Genomic DNA, 24066 nt, shown 5'->3' with positions numbered 1-24066 from the left:
GCTGGTGGGCTTCCCCTCTCCCGCCCAGGCCCACTGTCCGCCAATGGACAGTGCTCCAACGAGGATGGTGACGCAAGTCACAGCCAATCCCTGTGCCCTGCCATGTGCTTCACACATACCAGCACACAGAATTCTCACGAAAACTCCAAGACGTGGTTGATATACTGTGATCATCCCCACTTTACAGATGAGGAAACGGACAGGGAGAGGTTGAACAACTTCCTGCCCTTCCCACCCCACTCCCCACTCCACCCCCAACCCCGGTCTCACAGCTGGAACTCAAGCTCAGGATGACTGAAGAGCCCATGCCCCTCACCAGGTTACGCTACTCTCAAAGCACACTCAAAAATCACCTCCTCCAGGAAGCCTCCCTGGCCTTCTCTCTGAGTGTCCACAACGCCATGCACCACCTCCATCAGGGCATACATCTCTACTGGCTCTGACTGTGTGGCTCAAGAGTGGGGCTGTCCAGCTTTGACTCCTGGGTCCCTGCGTAACCCTGGAGGAAACTGCTTAACTTCTCAATGCCTCAGCTTCATTATCTGGGCCAACAAGACCAGGGCCTGCTGAGCACAGCAAGGGAGTCTGAGCTATCTATGGCAGGGCACCAGCGCCACCCAGCCCCAGGCAGAAGAAAATTCGGTGCGTGGTAATCCCCTTAGATTCTTGCTGATCACTCTCCTCCGGTGATGCTAGTGGTCAGTCAGGATCTGATATCCCAGGGAGGCCTTGGCAGGCACCCACCTGCCCATGTGGCTGGGGCAGCCCCTCTGCTTAGGCACCCCCCACCCGGCCCAGCCAGCCAGAACAAGCAGAAAGGAACTCACTTGGAGACAAGCGAGAAAGCCTCCGAGCAGATGGCGGGACAGGGGACGAACTTGACGAGGATGTGGCCCAGGGCTGCAGGGAAGTGGGCGCGCGTGACCTTCTCCAGCACAGAGCTGAAGGTATGGATGTCAGCCACCTTGCAGGATGGGTCCCCCAAGCCCGTGTCCAGGACATTCCCCCCGTGCAGCACCAGCAGGAGGACGTGCGTCTTGCAGGAGCGCTGCGGGCAGCCTTCCTGAGGGGGACATCAATCAGGATAGAGAGAGAGACAGGCGGTGGGGAGGGGTGGGGTGGGGAGGGGAGGCAGGGGGCACACAGAGAATCACACACACACAGGGGACTCTGATGGCACCTCCTGTGTGTTCAGAGGGAGGGGCATGGGCTGCCAGGAAGGCAAGCCCCTCCACGTCAGCGTGGGATGAGTCCCAAAAGGCTCTTCTTATACGTATGGGGGCTGGAGGCCCAAAGAAGCACAGTGTGTGTTTGGTCACTCAATCGTATCCGACTCTTTTGCGACCCCATGGACTGTACCCACCAGACTCCTCTGTCCATGGGATTCTCCAGGCAAGAATACTGGCATGGATTGCCATTTCCTTCTCCAGGGGATCTTCCCAACCCAGAGATCAAAAACCTTTCTCCTGTACTGGCAGGTGGCTTCTTTACCAGGGAAGCCCAGAGAGGGACAGAGACCAGCACCAGGACACAGAGAAAGTCCAGTGAGGAGCTGGGTGAAGACCGGCTGGCCTGTCTACCGGCTAGGGACTCTTCCTAGCTTTCTGACCCCAGAGGCAGCCCAGACATCCCCAGAAACCCACCTCATTGTCTTCATGGATCTCAATGCTTCCTTGGGCTGGGAACCTCTGTCTTCTCAAGGAAACCCGGTACAATTCTCCTGTAGGGGGGGAATGGAGGACTCAGCATCTCCAGGCCCCCCTCACAGAGCCTGGACACTCCCCTGAGCCCTGGCTGGCCCATGACCTGGGCTCCCAGGAGAACTGGAATGATAGCATCCAGAGCTTGGGAGGGCCACGCCACCCAGTCCCCACTTCCTACATCAAAACAACCTAAAACCTCTCTCCTCCTCGGAAAGGGAGGCCGGCAGGGAGGCCGGACATGATGAGGTCCCTGAGGCCAGGAGGGCTGTCCCAGAAGGGAATTCTCCAACTCTTTCTTCCTCCCCAGTAACTTCAGCAGCAGAATGAGTGTCATCTCGTGACTCCCAGATACGGATGGAAACTCGGACAAAGCATTGTCTGAAAATAACTGGGGATGCTGGATAAAACACTTTTTAAAGATCTGGTTGAAGCTCTCAAAGTGACTGCAAAGCCTTAAATGATGGGACCCTGGTCCCGGGGAGGTGAAGCCTCCGAGAGGCAAAGCCAGCATCTAGGACCACACGCGCTGTCACCCATGAGCTTCGGGCCACCACTGCCAAGAATCTTTCCTTGCTTCTCTCAGCAGCCACCTCCTCCTCCAGGAAGCACTTCTGAGCATCCAGCACTGCCTGAGCTCCTGTTCCTCTACGTACGTGCAGGATTCTTTACACGAGAGCTGTGGACCAAATCTGGCCCGCCATCTGTTTTTGTAAATAAAGTTTTATTGGGACACAGCCAGCTCTTTCATTTATGTATTGTCTGTGGCTGCCTGTGCCACAGTGGCAGAGTTAACTGGTCATCACAGAGTCCTTACAGTCGGCAGAGGATTATCTGACCCCTTATGGAACAGTTTGTCTGACCTAACACTCACATTTCTGAAAGCCACTGTGCTGGACGCTAAGGTATAGAGAGGCCTTTAATACATCCAATGGCCCCCTCACAGCCCACCCAGTGATGCCAGCCATGGAGAAATCCACACCGCCTCTCCTTTCTCCCCATGAGAAGGGTACTGTTTCCTCTGTGTGGCTGAACCACACGGTTGGACTGTGAGCCACTTGTTTGCCTCCAATGACTGGGAACTCGCTCACCGCTAAAGCAGCGGGTTTTAGACCGGATGGCCCTCTCTCCTTCCCACTCCACCCCCACCCCCTGTTGTGAGACTTCAGCACCCACTAGGAGTCACATCTGGAGAGCAGCCTTCCCAGGGGCTTTGCAGGCAACCCTCTGGTGGATGGGGGTGAGGGCCCTGGCCAACACATTTCTTGGTCAACAACATCTCAGCCGCTTCTGGCCCCAGGGGAGGGTGTTCTGCAAAGAATTCCAAGTGAGAAGCTTCGCTTAGTCGGGAAGTGCATTTCTGAAATATTGTGTCCTCAAGGACACAACTCTGGTCTAAGGGTAACTGCTTTATGAGCTTGGAGCTGCTGCCCAAACAGACAGGAAATCGTTTCCCCGATGATGGAGGGGGTTGCCTTGAAGGAGGAAGGAAAAAATCTTGTTTTGAGGCTGGACTCTGCCCAGCACTTACTCAGGCTCCTTCAGTGGCTCAGGCTCTTCTGCCTTATTTCTAACATCCTGTAGACTTTGCCCTGGGCTTGGCTAAAAGAGGCCTGCACCCCGTCTTCAGGACAGGATCATAATAAAAGACACCAGTAAAGGGCGCATTTTTACTGAGCACTTATTATGTTCCAGGCATTATGAGCTTTACAGATACCATCTCATATAGCCTCCACAGTTAGCCTCTGAGCTGTGGTCCTCTTCTTATTAGCCCCATTTTACAGATATGAAGACTGAGGCTCCAACAACCAAGATCACTTGCCCCAAACCACACAATGAATTAAGACTGAGAGAGCTGCCCCACACTTAGTGGAAGACGATGCTTGACAAAGTGGTTCCCTTCCCATCCCCCTGACCTCCACAGGAACTTCCCAATGAGGCAGTATGACAATCTCCTTTCTCCAGGAGAAAAAAACAGGAGCACAAAATGATAAGTGACACCTTGAAGACTGATGTCCCCAAGACCTCTTCCCCCTGCACTTGAAACAGTCTGCTAGTGGGAAACCCCAAGAAGGGACGCTGACTGTCACTTCCCTGGGATGAAGCGATCATGCTTTGTAGTCCATGCATCCTCGTGTGTGCAGCTCTGGGGCAGCTGGACCAGGAGGAATGAGGAGCCTGACAGAGCTGAGGTCATGGGCGGGAAGCCTGGGAGACCCCTCACTTCTGGGGCTGGGAGAGACCTAGTTGGGACCGTGGACTTTGGAGCCAGAATGCCTGAATAGTAATGTAGGCTCTTTTTTTTTTTTTTCAATTTATTTATTTTTTTGGCTGCACCAGATCTTTGATGCAGCATGCAGGCTTCTCTTATGAAACATGGGCTCTAGAGCTCACAGGTTCAATAGTTGTGGTACTGGGGCTAAGTTGCCCCACAGTACATAGGATCTGGGTTCCTTGACCAGCGATTAAACCCATGTCCCAGTCACTGGAAGGTGGATTCTTAACCACTGGACCACAAGGGAAGTCCCCAAATGTAGATTCTTACCGGGTGTGAGTTCTGTGCCTCAGTTTCCTCATCTGGAATATGGGCATAATAATAGAAGCTACCTTATAGAGTGGATGATGAGGATAAAGGAACCCATATACACAAAGTGCTTAGGACAGGGCCTGGAACATGGTAAGTGCTATATAAGTGTTAGTAGTTGTTTATTGTTATTATTGCTGTGATCCAGGGTGCATCGGGGTGGGTGGGTAGGGCAAAGAGCCAGGGCCACAGCTGACACAATGGGGCCAGAAGCTGATGGGGACATCACCACCTCCACACTCCTGCCCTGCCCCCAAGTCCCTCCCTGAGACCTGGCAGGCTCCCCAGCCTCACTGGGCTGGATGCCTGCTTGCAGTGTGATTACAGAATTAAATACTGTGATTGCCACAAATTACCATGGCGAGGCTATAAATAAGTTGCAGGGAAGACGTGAGGGTCCTGCCATCTCCTGGGCACCATGCCCTGCACTAGGTGGGGACCTCACCCTGTACCCTCACTGATTACACAGACTCAGAGGACCTGCATCCTCGATCTTCCTGTGGTCAGCTCCCTTGGGGCCCACATGATGCTCTGGGCATCAAACCATGCTGAGTCCTGGATGCAAACAATGCTGAGGCAGTTCCTGGCTCAGAGGAGACAAGAGACCAGCAGGGTTGCCCTCAGCATCCCTCAGCCCTTCTGTAGCTGCGGGGAAGAGTCTGACACCCCCCCTCCCAAGCAGTTCGAAGACAGAGATTTGCTTCCTTTTAATGCACAAAAGTCAGAGATGCTTTGCTCTAGGAGAGGGGAGGAGGATAGACTTCGCCTGCCAGATCTGGATTTTGGCCCCTTGAGAGCTGACTAACAGGAGCAGAGTTTCCCCATCTCCAGTCTTAGAAGAGGCCTCTGTAGACAAATTGAAAGGCAGTTTAGTACCCGTCTGCTGGTATCTTGCCCACAAGGGTTCTGCTCCTCTAAGAACCAGACATTCCTACTATAATGAGTGAGGCCACTGGCTCTGAATCACCCAAAGACACAGCTCTCACTCTTCCATGCCTTTGCTCATCCTGAACCCTCTGCCTGGTAAGGTCTTCCTCCTCTGCAGACCAGCAAACTCCTACCTAACCTTCAAGACCCCACTCAGTTGTCACCACCTCTGGAAAGCTTTCTGACAGCTACTCACAGAGGGTTATCTCAAAGTGTGCCTGGGGGGGGCCTGGCTTGTTGCTGTGAGCTTATTTGTCTATTGCCTCATAAGACTGTGGACCACTTGAGAGCAGGGCTTATCAGTGGTCAGGACCTAGCATGGCATTTTTGTGAAACCGTATTGCAAGTGAAGATCCCAGGGTGCACACGACCTGGGAGACATCTCTATGCTATCAGCCCCCGAGGAGAAATCAGGATCAAAGGAGCACCATCCACTGGGAGGTACATTCCTTGGAAGTCCCCAGAGGATGCTGTCAGGGAACTTCTGGGAATTCTAGGGCAGTCTGGCCTGGGCCTTATCACTCAGCCCCTAAAGGCTGCCCCAGAGCCTCTGGTGACAAGAGCTGGCGGCAGGGGTTCCTGGGTGGTGGGAAGCCACATGCCAGGGGCCCCAGGACTTCACTGTCAGGCTGCCTGTTTCTTTGCACTTCCTGTTCATTTCTGTTTGCAAGGCCTTACTCAGGCTGGGTCCCTGCCGTGCCCAGATTTGGGGCGGGGTGAGCCCACAGCTGTTTTTGTGACAACGTTTTGCGATGAGCTCTGAGGCGAGCCAGCTACTGACATGCCTGTGCTCGGCACCCCTGCCAGCACTGGCACCCGGACCAGAGGCCCACCCAGCTCACCATGGCTCCTCCTCCCAGTTGAAGAATAGAGGCTATTTTTGCTTAATCACAACCTTGGAAAGGCACAGATCGTGATCATCCCTTCTAATTACCAATGTGCCGCACTGCTCTCGAGACAAAAGCCAAGGTCATCACCCACACACTCGGCACCCTAAGCAGAGTGTCACCCGGGTTGGCCGAAGACTCTGCCTCCATCTCTCTTGCCATCTTCCACTGGGGACCCACAAGGAGTAGACGCTGGCAGTGCCCCCAGACTAAAGCTGATCATTGAACTTTACCCTCCTTCGACCAGTGACAGTCTCCCTGTCTCTCTCTTAAGTCACGCCCCAGGGTCAACTGAACAGGGCTAGACCCAGCTTGAGACCACATGGCACGTTCTGAGACATGTCTGCAGAAACACCTAATCCTTTAGAGCACGTTGAAGCACACGCATGGGCAAACACACACACACACGTTTTTCTGGATGAGCCCAATGGCTTGGCTGTCCCACTCTGATGTGGGAGACAGGAGCTAGATCCAGAAATGTCTGGGAATATCTAGAGATTCATTCAGCAGCAAGCAGGGGGTTCAGACCACAGCCCCAACCCGCCCCGCCCCGCCCCCACCACAGAGAGACCCACATGGAGAAGGGCAAACACACAGGATATGGACAGAATTCTAGGATGGGAAATGTACACCCTAGTCAGAGAGTGATCTTGAGCACTCTCCCCACCATTGCCAACCGAGAGGGTAGACAACATTCCCTCTTTTTTTTAAAGCTTTTTTTTTTTTGTAATGTGGACCATTTAAAAACTCTTTATTGAATTTGTCACAATATTGCTTCTATGTTATGTTTTGGTTTTTGGCATATGAGGCATGTGGAATCTTAGCTCCCCGAGCAAGGATCAAACCCACACCACCTGCATTGGAAGTGAAGTCTTAACCACTGGACCACCAGGGAAGTCCCGTGTTCCCTCTTAAAAGAGTCATGCAGTCGGAGATTCCATGAGTCCAAGCGTGCTGTGTGAGCTCAAGCATCCATGCCCAGCAGAATAATACCCTTGGACCCTAATGGGACCTGCAGGCAGGATGGGTGAGTTGCTTTGAGGGGCCTCAGAGGAAGGAAGAGGAACCAGAATATGGCAGGTGGCAGATGTCACCTGGATTTTCAAAGTGGTTGATTGCACCTAGGGAGTGTCATGTCAAATTCCAGACAAGATCTATTGCAAATTAAAAAAATAAGTGTTTGGGGGGCCATTAGAAAAGGAAGCAATGGCCCCCAGAGTGCTGACAGGCTCACTTGGACCTCTCTGGCCAACCCCATCTCATTGCTTGTTGGGTGGGGTCACTGGACTGGGAACCCAAGCAAGCACCAAGGGCTTAGGGCATCTTGGGGAGGAGGGACTCTGACAGACGACAAAGGTCGGAACCTTCAGCTCTCAAAGCAGCTCAAGGAGTGTGGGTTTGTGAACGGGGCCAGGACACGGATGGGACAGCGTGAAGCAGGGAAAAGAAGGAGACTTTGTAGGATAGTTTTAAAATTTTCTGAAACAGTGAAATCTTTTGTCCAGTGCAATTTTCTTTAGGAGGGCAGTTTGTAGAACATGTGGAAGTAGGCAGCTCTGGCTGAAGCAGGTCGGGGGGCCCAGAGCCCCACTTCCTTACTCCCCTCACCCTTGCCTAAGGCAACAACTGAGGGCTCCAGAGAACAGTTAAAAAGCCACTGACCTTGTTCACCAGACAGACTTCAGCCCACCCTCCTCCTTGGTGCCCCAGTCCTGGGCTTTATGCAAAACAGCAATCTAGGTGGAGGGGTGGGATGAAGGGTTAGAGGCCTGATAGTAGAAGAAAACAAAGAGTGTTTATAAGTGGTTTTCTGTGGATGGTGGGACAATGTGTGATTTTTTTTAACTTTCTACTTTTCTCTGTTTTCCAATTTTCCTCTAGCAAACTCAATTCTTTTAGTTGAAAACTATTTATGAATACATGGAATGACTGCAGTACAAGTGTGTGTCATATTTACAATAAGAACATTTTCAACACACTATCATACAGCTCCTGATGCTACTAAATGCAAATACTACAGACAAAACAAAGTGAAGTGCCCTGCCCTCTGGGAGCCGAGAGCAAATGAGAGAACGCGAAAAAGGAAAAGAAATGTTAGGGAAGGAAAGAACAAATGGGAAACCCGATGAGTGAGTCACCATCCTGCATTAGAGTTAAAAATTCAATTTGACATCACTTGCCAATTCCTCTTCCATTGGTTATTGCCCAAACCTGTGTCAGGGCTGAAAGCACCAAGATGAATCAGATATACAGCAGGTGACTATGAGGATCTCTTAGTACTTGAGGGTCACATGATCAAGGTCAGGTCACACAACGAAGATCTATGTCATGTGACCAAGCCCAGTCACATGATCAAAGGCTGCAAACAGTTGGAGCCAGGGTAATGGGACCCCCTAAAGATAGTCAGCCTCTGAGGCTGCACACACTAGAGACTTTGGAATGAGGAGGGGTCATCCCTGTTTTGTCCCTGCAGCTCAGGCCACTTTGAGAACATGTCTGGAACCCAATAACTGGGAAGGAAAGTTAAGGAATGAAGCCCGGCCTGGGGAAGAACAGGGTCCATAGGACACAGTCGCAGCCTGCAAATCCCAGCTGAGCTGCGTTTGGGTCATGGAAGCAAAGGTGTGGGATGAATGGGGGTGGGGATAGTTTCTGGAGAGTTCCCAATCAGCACAACTAAGGACATGTTTAACAGTTCAAGAGTGACCCGTGCTGGCCCAAGGGCAGGATGCTCTCTGCTCTTCAGGAGGTTGTACAAGTAAGGGTGTAAGTGGTCACTCAGCAGGGGTGCTGGCAAGGACTGTTCATCTAGGAGTGGGGATCTAGAGGCTGGGTTCCCTCCTGTGACTCCTCAACCCTTTCAGGGTCAGAAGCCCATCAAGTCAGCCTGGATTCATCTGGAGAATGAGGCCAAACCTCCAGGGATACTGGTCTCCACTAAGGCCTGACCCTCGCTAGGGTCTGGGTCCCAGATCCTAACTCTTGAAAACACACTTTTGGCCACTGCAAGGGAGTTTGGGGATAGCTCCGAGGAGCCGCTCCCCTGGGGGAAACCAGTGTGACCATCTTGAATCAGGCCCAGGGAAGGTTTCAGACATACAACCTAAGAACGCTTCCTGCCACTACACAGTGATGCTAGAAGGGCTTGTCATCTTCTCTCCTGGGGACTCTCCTATAACAAACACAGTCTTCTTCAAATGTGTCTTAAGTTTCTAGTCCTCATTCAGGCAAACTTCACATTCAGCCTGAGGTGTTCTGCCCATTTTACAGGTGAGAAAACTGAGGTTTGGAGAGGTTAAGTGAAAGGGTACGGATATGAACTCAGGTCACCCAGCAAGGGTTCTTTCATCCTCTTGAATCATCACCTCCAAAGGTGGGGGTAAGAAAGGGGTGTTCTTGTCAGTCTTTTCAGTGCCTCCACATGGACTTCCCTGGTTGGTGCAGTGGATAGGAATTCACCTGCCAGTGAGGGGGACACAGGTACAATCCGATCCAGGAAGATTCCATATGCTGCTGAGCAATTAAGCCTGAAAGCCACAATTACTGAGCCTGTGCTCTAGAGCCCGTGCTGCACGACAAGAGAAGCCATCATAAAGAGACGCCTGTGCATCGCAATGAAGAATAGCCCCAGGACTTCCCTGCTGACCCAGCAGCTAAAACTCCATGCTCCCATTGCAGGAAGCCTGAGTTTGATCCCTGGTCAGGGGACTAGATCCCACATGCCACAGCTAAAATTGGAACAGCCAAATAAATAAATGAAAGAAGAGCCCTTGCTCACCACTACTAGAGAAAGCCCACATGCAGCAATGAAGACCCAGCGCAATCAAAAATAATATAAATAAATAAAATGCTTAAATGCCTCCACACCACAGCCTGCCTGCAGAGCAATCCCTGGGAGGGAGGGAAAGAGGAGCGAGGCTGTGATTAGGAGCAGAAGCCTGCCTGAACTTTGGGGTCCTACTCTCTAAGGGACCTCCGTCAAGCTAGCCCTGGCCCTGCTTGAAAGTCAGCACACAAAGGAACCCAACAGCACACTCCTCCACGGTAATCCCTGCATATAGAGTGAAGTCAGAAAGAGAAAAACCAATATCACTCATTAATGCCTATATGTGGAGTCTAGAAAAAACGGTGCAGATGAGATTATTTACAAAACAGAATAGAGACGCAGAAGTAGAGAACAAACATATGTATTCCAAGGAGGGAAAGAAAGGGGCGGGATGAGTTATGAGATTGGGGTCGACATGTACACCCTATGGTGCATGCACACGTGTTCAGTTGCTTCAGTCGTGTCTGACTCTTTGCGAAGCTGTGGACTGTAGCCCGTCAGGCTCCTCTGTTCATGGGGTTCTCCAGGCAAAAATACTGCACTGGGTAGCCATGCGCTCCTCCAAGAGATCTTCCTGACCCAGGGATCGAAACCATATCCCTTGCGACTCCTGCATTGCAGGCAGATTCTTTACCACTGAGCCACGGGGGAAGCCCCACACACTATTGGTTTATGTATAAAATGGATAACTAATGAGAGCCAACTGCATCACTCAGGGACCTCTACTCAGTTCTCTGTAGTGATCCAAATGGGAAGGAAATCCAAAAGAGAAGGGATATATGTACGTAGAGCTGATTCACTTTGTTGTACAACAGAAACTAACACAACGTTGCACAGCAACTGCACTCCAGTAAAAATTAATTTAAAAAGAAAAGAAATTGCTCTAAAATGCCTCTTTCTCACTTCTCAGATGAACAGTTATCAACACCCAGCCACCCACCAGGGTGTGGTAAATCAGTCCCTCCTCCTTCATTGCTGGTGAAATCGAAAACCAGATCAACCTCTGTGGAAGTCAGTGTGGCAAGATCATTCCAGACACAGAATGCCCTTGATCCAGCAATTCCAAGTCCATGTGCAAGATGACGTGAGTACAACACTAATCATCATCACAGTCTTTATGGTACGGACAAGAGACAGAAAGCAACCTCTGTGGAAATTCCCTGGTGGTCCAGTAGGTTAGGGCTCCACACTTCCATTGCAGGGGGCATGAGTTAGATCCCTGATCGGGAAACTAAGATCACACAAGCCACGTAGCTCAGCCGAAAAAAAAAAAAGGAGAAACAAGAAAAGAAGGAAAGCAACCTGTGTGCCCACCAACAGGGGCCTGGTTCAATAAAGCAGGCCGCAGTGAAATATGCACCCTTTGCAAAGAAGGATGCTCCCTCGATGTGTTCAGCAGGCAAATACTCCCAATACGTTGTCATTTGAGAAAAGCAAGGTGCAGACTGGAAAGCACCGGATGCTGCCATCTGTGCGGGGTGTATATAAAGATGTATGGAAATGAATATTCATGGAGATGCCCATGTATGCAGGGAATATCTCTGGAATGTTCTAGAAGAACCTAGTCACAATCGTGGCTCCTGGAAAAAGGGAACCACCCTCATTACCTTCGTCCCTTTAGAATTTTCTGTTTTATACCATGTCCGTGTGCTATCTACTCTAGAGACATATTAAAAATAAGAATTATTTTCAAAGGGCATGGAGCAGGGTATTTTTGTTTGTTTTTTTTTTATTCTGAGATACCAATTTGTACGTCCTCCCCATTTCAGCTTCTTTGCCTCTGGGGAGCTTTGTGGCAGAGCTTCCCGGCTCTTGTTTCCAAAAGCCCTTTTGTTCTCAGAAGAAAGGGATTTGAGGAGACAGAGGTTCCTCGAGACTAAAAAGAGGTCGCCAACCCCTGCCCCAGGCTGAGGGGAGAAGGCAGACCTAGCAGGGGTGCCCCCCAACTCGGGGACTGTTGCAAGTCCAGGAAGGTAGAAGACGATCTGAGGGAGGTCTGACTGCCCTATGCCCCAAGCAGCCTGGCCCCTAGGCCAGGAGCCACAGACCAGGACAGAGGGGCCTGGGGCTTGGAGCCCCCAGAGGCCGTGAGTGTAGACAGAGAGCTCCCGGCACACACACGTGTGCCCACACAGTGTTCCCCTACTAGGGTGGTGGGGAAGAGCCCCAGGGGGCCTTGGAACCAGGGCAGGAAGAGGAGGAAAAGGGAAACCCCTGGAATCACACAGTGGGGCTGTCTCACCAGTCCAGCTGGGTGGGTCTGCAGAGTCAAAATTACAAAGTGGCTTCTAGAAAAGCACAGAAACATCCCTGTCCCAATACTGAAACAGCTTTTTGAAAAAAAAAGGAAGGGGTGGTCCTTTCACAAGTGAGTCAGTGGACGGTGCAGTATGGGCTCCAAGTTCCCCTCCAGCTTCCCGCTCCCCGCTCCCCAGGAGGCTCCCTCCCGCCAGATCCCCACAGGCCAGCCCTCCACGGCCCCTCTCCTCAAGGCCAGGCTCTGCGGGGTTGGGGGTGAAGACTCTCCACACAGTGACCTTCAGGGCTGGGAGAGGCCCAGGGCATCGTCCTCTGCCCCGTGGGTTTCCTCAACCAGAGGATGAAGTCCCGCCCACTAGACTCTCCTCCAGTCACGCTGCTTGAGAGCCTTCCTTTTCCTGCTGGAAATCCCCAACCGAATCATGACTAGACTCTAACTGCCCTGCAGAAATCTTGTCACGTCAGCCCCCACTGTCCTCTCCTGGCTTCCCCCATCCTGACCACAGCCTGTGTGGTCCCCCTGCAGGCCCCAATCTCCACCTACCTCTCCACCACTCATCTCAGCCTCTCTGAGCTCAACCACGGCAGCCTTTTGACTGTTTTCGAGCATCTCCTGCCCCTCTCGCCACAGGGCCTTTGCACATCCTGTTCTCTGTGTCTGGACTCGACCTCTCACCCTCTATGCCTAGATAACTCCTACAGAAACCTCAGTGTTCCCTGCTCCTGGGTGTCTTTCCTTCTCACTCTCTTCCTCCCAAAAGCACCATGGCTTTCTGTTTCCTGGGACTAATCCTTATGCTTTCAGTTTTGTGGTTATTTCACTTGTCTTTCCCTCCTCCAACACCCAGCAGACTGTAAGGTCCTTCAAGGCTGGAAATGGGTTTGTTTCTGTGCCATTTTCTCCCCAGAGACTATTAAGGTCCTGGCATATAAAAGAGGCTCATTAAATATTTTTCAAACAAGCAGATGAATGAACTAATCATTTGTTCCCGTTACGTGCCCCTCTGTGTGTCAGAGGCTGCACACGTCCAGGCAAAGCAGACACAGCGCATGGACACTCGCGTAAATGACTGCACTGATGCTTTGACACACACAGTGGTGCACACTCACAAATGCACAGGCACACATTCCCCTGCGTGCGCGCGCACGCACACACACACACACACACACAGGAATGGACCATGCCAAGCATCGGCTTACGCACACGCACGCAAGAAAAGTGCTCCCAAGGCGGACGTCTGCCACCCTGAGCTCATTAAAGCCGGCTAAATATAGCCCGTCTGCAGCTGTGCTCAGCAAGCTGCCCACACAGGCCAGGAAAAGATACCAGTTACCAGGCAGAGAGTGGGGAGGCCAGCCGTGGGCCTGGGGCTTCATGCCCCACACCTATGTGGGGCTTCTGGGGGTGCCAAGGGGATGAGGGTACGCAGGATGGGTAGCCCTTTGGTGGCTGGTCTGGACTTTCAGAGCTGCTCCTTTAGTCCCTGATCCCAGGCAGTGGGAGGTGAAGTCAAACCACGTCCCCATGACAGTATGGTCATCTTCCCCCTCTCCCTTTCTGGGATAACCTATGGGCTCTTCTGACAGTTATTGGGGTCAAGAAGTCAAGGTCAGCCCAGAATCTGGGACTGGAGCCAGGACACCACCTGGGAGACACTGGGACTTTGTCGGTGCCTTGGGTAGAGGCTTGGTCAGGATGAAGATCAAGGGATGGTCTGGGACCAGGACTGGGACTCAGTCGGGACCACTGTTTCGGTCCACTGAGTTCAGAGATCCGCTACTCACCTCGCTCTGACAAGCAGATATGGCCATGGGCAGACCCACCCCACGCCCTGGGCACTGCCTGCTGCCCTACACTGGCCCCGGGAAAGCCATCTGATGACCACAAGTGCAGGTCACACGAGTAGGTCACACTGTATTCCACACAGACTGGGTCCAACTCCAAGGGCACAGTAGGAGGTCCTCCTGTCTGCCTGGCCCCTCCTCCCACCCCCCACAGGTGCAGATGAGAGAGAGGAAGTCCCTCCAACTTGCGCTTTTCTGTGCATGTCCTGGACTGCAGTTTTTGGGGAACTGGCTCTTGGAAAGGGTCCCTGTGTGACACAGGGGACAGTGGGGCACTTCTCCCAGTACCTGGGGTGACAGGAAAGGCGAAAAATAGGAAAACGGGAGCTCAGACCAGACATGAGACTAAGCTCTGGAGAGAGAGGAGTGAAGAGATCTGGGTTTGAGAACCTTCGGTGGAAGGTTGTCTACCCCTGAGCCTGGCAGGCTACAGTTCATAGGGTCGCAAAGAGTTGGACACGGCTAAAGGGACTTAGCACGCATGCGTTCATCTTCCCAGAGTGACACAGTTGTGACGACTGCAGCCCTTCCCAGCATCCAGGTGTTCGTGAAGATCCATGTAGAGTGCCCAGTGCCTTGTGAAGCTGCTGAGAGGGCAAGGGAGGGGGGATGGAGAGAGTGACGTGGCCATGGGTCTCCTGGGAGTCACACTCCCCCCAGGAGTGGGACCTGGTGGGCAGGGCAAGGAGAGTTACTACACCCACCAAACCAATGGCTGCACCCCCAGCCTCCTCTGTGGTGACGGTAGGTTCTGGCAGCAAGTGGGTAGACCCACTCCCTGATCCAAACAGCTGTGAATGGAGTAGAGGGCAGAGGCCAAGAGGACTGGGTCCTGAGGGAATCACTCTGGAAGCCCAAGTCCTTCCTAGCATCTCTTGCTAGCATCTGCTACCATCCTCTCCAGGGGGCTGGATGCACTGCTCCAGCTCTCCTTCTAACTTAAGAGAAAACTGTGCTTGGAGCTCCTTTTAGAAGTCAGTGTGGAAAGGAAGGGGAAAGCAATGTGGGAAAGGTGGGCAGCTAGGTCATGCCGAGGAAAGTCTCATCCTTTACTGGAGAGGAATCATGAAAGGGCGTCGGGGTATGAGGACAAGTCTGCCACCTGTGAAGGTCTCTCTGACACTCTGGAGGAAGAATCAAAGTGGGAGAGACCAGAGGCAGGGAGGCCAGCATGGGGCGCTGGATTTGTCCAGGAGAGAGACGACAGTGGCTTCAACTGGAGAAGGGATGGGGAGCAGAGCAGGCCCATTCCCCAAACTCCTCCCAGTCTCTATGGCCAGCTCGGGAGGGCTCCCTGGGGACTCAGACTGTGACAGCAACAGCGGTGCTGGCCACGGGATCAGTAGAGCATGGAAAACACCAAACTCCAAAAGAGGCTAAGATGCAGCTCCTACACCTGCACCAGGTGTCGTAACCTCATCCCAAAGCCAATAGTAAGTGAGAAGCAGGAAACGCTCCCTATTGTGGGGTGCAGACCCTGACAACCACGTGTGTGACCGCTATGCCCGCGGTCACTCTCGAAGTGGAGTAGACATTATGATCACCTTTCCACAGCTGAGTAAACCGAGGCCCAGAAATGTTAGGTAACTTGCCCAAAGCAGCACAGAGAGCAAATGAAGCAACTGGGCTTCAAACCCACGTCTGATTCCTTTAAAGCTCAGTCGCACGAGTCCCAGGATTTTCTGGGCAATTTGCACCACCTCCCACCTTGTTTTTAGTGACGTTTTGAAAAACCAAATGTAAAACTTAAATAAGATAATATACACAGAATTATAACATAAATGATCGAGCGCGTTATAAACATCAGGCATCGCCATTGTTCTGTTTTTATTCAGGGTCACAGGCATTTATTTTTCTGCAAATCACCATCAACCACCACCACTATTTCATAAAAGGAAAGGTGTCTGAAAGCCACAATGTGCAGACAGGACAAAATCATGGAATAAAAATCCTGTTCTCTCAACTGAATGGGTTCAACATCACAATAAACACATTACAGAACTGTCATTTTGTCTCATTGTCAACAATGTTAGGTTTGTGCTTGGGAATTACTGCCCTCAATGACCATTTCAGCTCTGAAATTCTTCCATGCATCTATAGTTATTCTTTACTAAACAAGAATATGCTTTAGGAGCAGGCGTGGATGACAACCTTCAGCAATATCATTCTGACTAAAATCTATAACCATGGCATAAAAAAAAAAAAAAATGGCTTTGCCTCTCCTTAAACACACATTTTTCCAACCAAGTCCAGAAGACACCAAACATCTGATCAGTGTATTTGTGTCTGTGCAGAACAGAGCTGTGGTTGGCATCTCGGAGACAGCCCCACGACAGGTGGCCGTGTTTTTTCCCTTTGAGGATGCTGTGGTTTCTTCCTCCCAGAGGCCCAGAAGGAGTGATCTGGGCTCGGTTTCTCTCTCACATTCCTGATGAACATGATTAATCCTTTGCTTTTATTTTATGATATTTTGACATCTCCAGGGGAGTCTAGCTGGCCAAGGGGAGACTGCCCCACCTGGGCCATGCTAATTCCTAGAGATAATAAACAACTCACCCTAGAACATGCCCTTCTATGCAAACCAACCAATTGTGGGTCCTTACTGCCAATCAACTCCTTTATCTAACGCTCACCCACCAAGCCAATATCCAACCCCCTGCCCAGGAGCCCTAGAACTAGAGACTGTCCTGTAGCCCAGAGCTTGCAACATTATTCAAACCAACCAGTCCGCAGCTGTTTCCTCTGCCCTGCCATGCCTTTCCTGTGGAGAACACAATCTGGGCTCTGGGCCATGTATTCCCCACGCTCCTTCTGCCTCCTGACCGACCTGGTGCTTCCCCCATGGTCCCTCCCCTGGAGAAGTGTAAATAACAAATCCTTCTGTCAAAACCACTCATCTCTCTGGTCTTCACTCAGTCACCTCTATAAATCAAAATTCCATGGGTAAGGACTTCCCTGGCAGTCCAGTGGCTAAGAACCCCATGTTTCCACTGCAGGAGGCACAAGTTTGATCCCTGATCAGGGAACTAAGATCCCATATGCTGTATGGCGTGGTCAATAAAATAATAAGTGTACATATCGTAAAAAAGAAAAAAAACAATCTTGGGGGGCTTCCCTGGTGGTACAGTGGATAAAAATCCTCCTGCCAATGCAGGTGATACAGGTCCCCTTCGATCCCTGGTCTGGGGAGATCCCACATGCCATATGCCACAACCACTGATTCTGCACTCTACAGCCCGTGCTCCCAAAAATCAAAAGAAGCCACTGTAATGAGAATCCCGTGTACTGCAATAAAGAGTAGCCCCCACCCGCCACAACTAGGGAAAAGCCTATGGAGCAACGAAGACCCAGTGCAGCCACAAGTAAATAAATAAAGGAAGCTGTCTAAAAAAAATCCTGTGGGTACATTTTAACAGAGATCCCCTCATACAGGGCTTGGTTCCTCACATCCTGTAAGGATACGAGAGAGAGAGAGAGAGAACTGCCCACTCTCTGCGCTGCCCCTCCCCTTGCCCCGTGAACTTTTTGGCCTGAGCCTTGGTGGGGTGGGGAGGGGGGGCCCCTCTCAGAGATACCCAAGCCTCCCAACCCCTGAGTGGCTTCATCTATGAACTGCCACTGGATGTTATGTGCACAGAAACCTTCTCAGAGACCGATGCCCCTACTCGGGGCAGGCCGTGGGAAGCTGGTGCTATAGGTACCCTTCCTGTGACTGATGGATGGAAGAGCTGGGAGGAAGAAAGACTTCAGCCTGGGGGACGGGGTGGGCAGAATGGGCTGGGCCCCACAAAGCTGCAATCACAGGTCAAAGGAGAGCAGGAGAGAGAAGGAAGGGGAGTTCTGAGCCCAGACTCTTCCAGACACACACATACCCACTCCTTGTGTAAAACTCAATACTGTCAACAGGAAAGACATCTGCCAGTCCCCTCCAAACCTCCAAGAAAGATGCCCTGAGGTTGCGGTGTCAGAAACAGACATCTTTACCAAATCTCTCCTGGGTCTAACCTTGTGCTCGGCCTCTTGAGAAAACACAGGCAGAAGGAAACTTGGAGAAGCCTGCATCATTGGAAGGACCACAAGCACCTGGGCAGCCCCACTCTGCAGACACGGCCTCCGAGTGATGGGACCTAAGGGTCCTGAGCCCTGGCACAGCCTTGGTTACTGTGTCACCCACTGTGGTTCCTGGAAGTTGAGTCACCCAAAAGAGTCGATCTCAAAGGTTCAGAGGGTTTGCTCCCCATTCCTGTTCCCCCACCCTCTCTGCCCACAAGCAGACCCCACACGAGGCTTCCCGTGGTTCCACCTGCTCTGCTGGCCTCCGCCTCCTGGCACCCCCAGCCTCAGGCCCCAGAGGCAGACAGTGGCCCCAGCCCTCTGGTCCCATGCAGTGGTGAAGACCCTACCACCCAAGTGGGTGAGGGAGTTTGGACCCTTCCAACAAAAAGAGACACCTGGGGGGTAGTAGGGGGCCACTCACGCTGTTTCTCCTGGAGGAGGCTGGAAGTGCACGGCGTGCTCCCTTCTCCTGCAGAAGAAGAACAGACAGGTGAGTGGACACCCCGTCACTGTTGGCCGGACACAGGAGGCCACAGTGGCCAACTCAGCACCCCCGTCTGGCTGCTCCCTCCCCGAGCAGGGGGTGGGCGGAGGGATTCCCCCACCCCCTCATGCCCTGCCCCACCCCTGCCACCCCCAGATCTGGGTTCTTTATACACGACGAACCAGAAGCCCTGATGCCACTGCCTGGGGAGGTGTGTCCTGGACACCTTTTCACCTTTGCCTGCTCACCTTCATAAAGCGGATGCTTATGTGGGTTTCTCCCTGCTCTTACTCTCCCATGCGGGTCACCACGGCACTGCAGACAACCAGGAAGCTCTGCCTCTAGTCCAGCCTCTCTCCTAAGTACTGGATCCACATCACCTCCTGGACATCTGTTCAGCAGATTGCCTACATGCACCACGACCACAGAGTGGGTCCTGGAACTGCGCCTCTTCCCAAGTCTCCACGAAGGCACCACCTTCTCACCAAGCCTGGGAATCACCTATGACCCCCCACCCCGTCCCATCCCCACATTCAGTCAGTCACAGAATGCTGGGGGTCAGGCTCCTTCTCTCCTCCTTGCCCTCTCCTAGCTCACCAGATTGGCACTCCCCAGTGGAAGGTGCTTCTGTACTGTGCCCTGGAGTGTCCCTGGGCCTAGAACTGTGTGTCTTGTCAGCATTCATTGAATGACTAAATGAATGAAGCACGCATGCGTGCGCACACACACACACACACACACACACACACACACACACTCCCTAAATATAGAAATCCATCCTGTCTCCTTAAGCTATTGCAGCAGCTCCTGTCTTTTGATTAGAAGCTTTTTTCTATAATTATGAAAGTAATACAAGCTCCTTATGGAACATTTGGAAAACTCCAACCAACATAGAAAAGGGAAAAACTCCTTATAATCCCACAACTGAGGAAAAACTGGTTCCATTCTATGTCATTCTTTCCAGGCTTTTTTCCATACACATTTTTTTGGGGCCAACTGAGATCAAACCAGCCCTCTGTGGGCAGGGATTATGTCATTTATCTCTGTATTCCCAACAAATAGATGAACGGTGGTTGGCTCTGAAAGGCGTCATAGATAATAAAGAAGCACAAAACACACTTTGTACTGCAAGTGGAAGCATGAATAAATACATAAAGCTATGCTGCTGCTGCTTCAGTCGTGTCTGCTCTGTGCGACCCCACAGACGGCAGCCCACCAGGCTCCCCCGTCCCTGGGATTCTCCAGGCAAGAACACCAGAGTGGGTTGCCACTTCCTTCTCCAATGCATGAAAGTGAAAAGTGAAAGTGAAGTCGCTCAGTTGTGTCCGACTCTTCGCGACCCCATGGACTGCAGCCCACCGGGCTCCTCTGTCCATGGGATTTTCCAGGCAAGAGTACTGAGTGGGGTGCCATCGCCTTCTCCAATAAAGCTATGAAGCCTCTATGAATATCACTCCAGTGGCTTTGGAATCTCCTGTTGAGAGCCGACATCATTGTTGTTGCTGTTGAGTCGCTCAGTTGTGTCCAACTCTTTTGCGACTGTCCTCAGCATTGACAGGCAGATTCTTTACCACTGAACCACTCGGGAAGCCCAAACTACATCATGGTTGCCTTTAAAATTATCCTATTAGCAATCCATCATACCTTTCCTATGCAAATGGCACAATACCATTCCTTTTTAAAGTCTGGGTAATATTCCATTGTATAAATGTGCCGCACCTGCTTTTTCCATTCTTCTGCTGATGCTTCCATGTCCTGGCTATTGTAAATAGTGCTACAATAAATACTGGCCTGCACGGATCTTTTGGAATTACGGTTTTCTCCAGGTGAACTGGGAGATTGGGATTGACTTATATACACTACTATGTACATGTGTGTGAAAGTCACTCAGTCATGTCCGACTCTTTGTGGCCCCTATACAGTTCATGGAATTCTCCTGGCCAGAATACTGGAGTGGGTAGCCTGTCCCTTCTCCAGCGGATCTTCCTGACCCAGGAATTGAACCAGGGTCTTCTGCATTGCAGGCGGATTCTTTACAAGCTGAGCTACCAGGGCATCCCTATTGTAAATGTACAAAATAGATAACCAATGAGAACCTACTCTATAGCTCAGGGAACTACTCATTGCTCTGTGGTGACCCAAATGGGAAAGAAATCCGAAAAGTGAGGAGATACAGGTATACCTATGGCTGATTCACCTTGCAGAAAATAAAACAACATTGTAAAGCAACTATACCCCAATAAAAATTTTAATTAAAAATAAAAATAAAAGTATCCTATTGGCAGAAACTTTTAGAATCTCACCATTATAATTACTGCTGTGAAGGACATCTTTGTGATTGAAGCTCTTTCTGCATGTTTTATGGTTTCCTTAAAATACAGCCAAAGGAGGACAATTCTGGGTCAAAGGGCAGGAGCCTTTTTCAGACTCCTGAGGTTTATTGCCTCATTTCTCTCCAGAGAGGTGTATGTACGGATTCACACACCCAGGCGCAGCGGATGTAAGGGCGACACTTAACAGACACTCACCTCTCTGGTATTTATATTGGTCTGTTGGATTTCTCTGCCTCTGACTTCACCAGATTAATCTTTTGAAATCTGGCCTTCCCAAGCCACTCTCTTGCCCTCCCATCACCGAACTCTGAGCCTGGCAAGAAAGCCTCTCCTTAAAGTGGCCCCCGCCCACAGCGCCAACCTTTGTGCATCCCTTCCTGCTTTACCCCCACCAGCCAAATCACTGGTACATCATTACGGTTCTTCCATCTTTCTCTTTCAAACCCTCTGTATCTTACCAGCTAGGTTGAGAATCAATCCCGGGGCCACGTCTTCCACGAAGGCTTTGATCTACATTGCCTGCCCCTCAAAGGCTTCAATTCTCAGGACCTCTGTTCTCAAAGGTCATCTCTGCATCCCAAGGGCCTCACAGGGTCAGGTTCAGCAATGGTCAAATCCCTTCCTTCTGAAATGTCTACCTGGAGCCCACCCCACTTGACTGGAGGGCTCAGAAAGGGACCTGAGCTGAATCCCCAGGATCTAGAAAAACCCCTGTAGCCAGAGCAAGGCTGGACTCTGAGGACTGGAGTCCCAGGTCTTCAGCCTCAGCCCACAGGGAGCCACCCCCACCCCCAAGGATCTTTAGCCAGGAGGAGCCCCTTGGCGTCAGGAGTCCTGGCCCTGGTTCTCTGGCACCACATTTTGGGGGCTCAATTATACACATTTGTCCAATGGAAGGCCTCACTCTGCCCTGCTGAAGGGTCCCCCCGCTCTGCCAGGACAAGGGTCCATGACCTGGGGGGCAGCACAGAAGTGGTCAGACTGGCATGTAGGGAGCGGGGCAGGCAACACAGAGGTCACACCTCCAGCTTGAAATCTCTAGCTAGAGGCAGAATCCTGCTGTCCAGGTAGGACCCTCTTTTCCGACCTTGATGGCAGAACCTACAGACACCAGGTCTGGTATCCCCAGCTTCCTGAGCAAGTCTGAGTTAGTTCTCTGGAAAAAAAAAAAAAAATGTGTCCACAGCTTCCCCTAAAGACTCCAATTATCCAAGGAAGATTCTGGGACACAGAGAAAAGCTGCCTCCAGGCCTCTACTGGGGGCCCTTCAAGCCCTTCCCCGGGCAAAGTTGCGGGTCCCTTCCCTGCAGACTCAAGGGTGGCTCCCGTATAGGAACCTCTGCCACCTCCCCACCAATAATCCAGGAGCTGATGGGCGACTCCCTTCCACCATCCCAGCTGCCACGCACCAGAATCCATCACCCTGTTTCCGCAGCCCTCTGTCTGCCAGGGCTGCCTTCTCAGCTCACGTCACCTGAATGCCAATCTGTCTCCCTCCTCCATGGGATCAGAGCCCCTGGGTGCCCTCAAAGGCAGGAGTGGAGAGTGGAAAGAGCATAGAGGTGGAGTCAGGAGGTTGAGATTCCCTTCCAGGCTCCCATGGACTCGCTGTGTGAACTGAGGCAAGTCCCTCTCCCTCACTGAGCCTCATTCCCACAATCTAGTGTGGGTCCTTTCCATACTGTTAATGCGGTTCTCAAGGCAAGAATACTGAAGCGGTTTGCCATTCCCTTCACCAGTGGACCAGGTTTTGAATGCCGAAGAATTGATGCTTTTGAACTGTGGTGTTGAAGAAGACTCTTGAGAGTCCCTTGAACTGCAAGGAAACCAAACCAGTCAATCCTAAAGGAAATCAGTCCTGAACATTCTTTGGAAGGACTGATGTTGAAGCTGAAGCTCCAATACTTCGGCCACCTGATGAGAAGAACTGACTCATTGGAAAAGAGCCTGATGCTGGGAAAGATTGAAGGCAGGAGGAGAAGGGGACGGCAGAGGATGAGATGGTTGGATGGCATCACCAACAGACATGGGTTTGAGCAAGCTCAGGGAGTTGGTGATGGACAGGGAAGCCTGGCATGCTGCAGTCCATGGGGTCACAAAGAATCAGACACGACTGAGAAACTGAACTGACTGGCTGACTGAGTGTGGGTCCAATGGTCTCTGAGGAGCCTACAAGTACTGAAAGCCCTTGGGTTGTACTGCATTATGGTTAAACACCTGGATTCAAATCCTGGACACGTACCCTTGGACAAGTTCACCTCTGCAAGCCTCAGTCTTCTAATCTACGAAATGGAGATAGTGGTGCTCCTACCTAGAGAGTTATTGTGAAGATCAAATGATTAATGAGTGCAAAGTCCTTAGCACACAGCCTGGCACACAGCAGCCATTCAAGATGTGAAAGTAAAAGTGTTGATTGCATCAGTCCTGTCTGAGACTTTGGTCTGCAGCCTGCCATGGACTGTAGCCCACCAGGCTCCTCTGTCCATGGAATTCTCCAGGCAAGAATGCTGGAGTGGGTTCCCGTTCCCTTCTCCAGGGGATCCTCCCAACCCAGGGATTGAACCAAGGTCTCCTGCATCTCAGGCAGATTCTTTACCGTCTGAGCCACCAGGATTGGGCTTATTGTTGGTTCATTTGCTTATTTATCAACACTTTTAACAACTGGTTCCAGGCAGTGTCTCTTCTGTCACCAGCACGACTCCAGATGGAGTGGGGTGGAGAGACCCAGTGGTTAGTGCTGGGTGCCAGCTCACGGTGCTCCCCAGGCCAGGGGTCATGTGCTCTAGAGAGGAGACCCAGGTGGAAAAGAGGCCTGGGCACCCTCTCAGAGTAGCCCCCACCACCAGCATGATGAGGTGACTGCAGACCCCGCATCTGATGTCAGATGTATGGGTCAGAGCTGAACACGAGCATGCGGTCTGAGAACTAGCTGAGTCCACAGGGCCAGTCGGCTCCCTCCACCCAGCAGGACAGAAGCCTTACATGGAGATGAAGACACTCACTTACAAAACCCCTTCTATTCATCTCTCTGCTGAGCACTGTGCCAGGAGCCGTGGGGGATGCAGAGATGAGAAAGTCAAGGTGAGATGACCAAGAAGGAGGCAGAGACTCACTCTGACCCAGGGACCCCAGGGAGGGTGTGGCAGGCTCTCACAGCTTGAGAGC

General features: G+C 51.7%; 1 protein-coding gene across 1 annotated transcript in view; it reads right to left on the bottom strand.

The window, feature by feature from the left end:
* The window catches only part of PITPNM3 (PITPNM family member 3), a 94842-nt gene that overhangs the window by 25447 nt on the left and 45329 nt on the right, over positions 1-24066 (bottom strand). Inside the window, exons 4-6 of the mRNA XM_018064454.1 lie at positions 18506-18553; positions 1644-1720; positions 828-1063 (exon numbers count right to left, since the gene is read on the bottom strand). Of these exons, the coding sequence (XP_017919943.1) occupies positions 828-1063; positions 1644-1720; positions 18506-18553 (361 nt within the window). The remainder of the gene's footprint in view (positions 1-827; positions 1064-1643; positions 1721-18505; positions 18554-24066) is intronic.

The sequence above is a fragment of the Capra hircus genome, chromosome 19, assembly GCF_001704415.2.
Source record: "Capra hircus breed San Clemente chromosome 19, ASM170441v1, whole genome shotgun sequence".
In the NCBI taxonomy this organism is placed as follows: domain Eukaryota; kingdom Metazoa; phylum Chordata; class Mammalia; order Artiodactyla; family Bovidae; genus Capra; species Capra hircus.
Note: the sequence above shows the minus strand (reverse complement) of the source record. Positions and strands in the feature narration are given on the sequence as shown.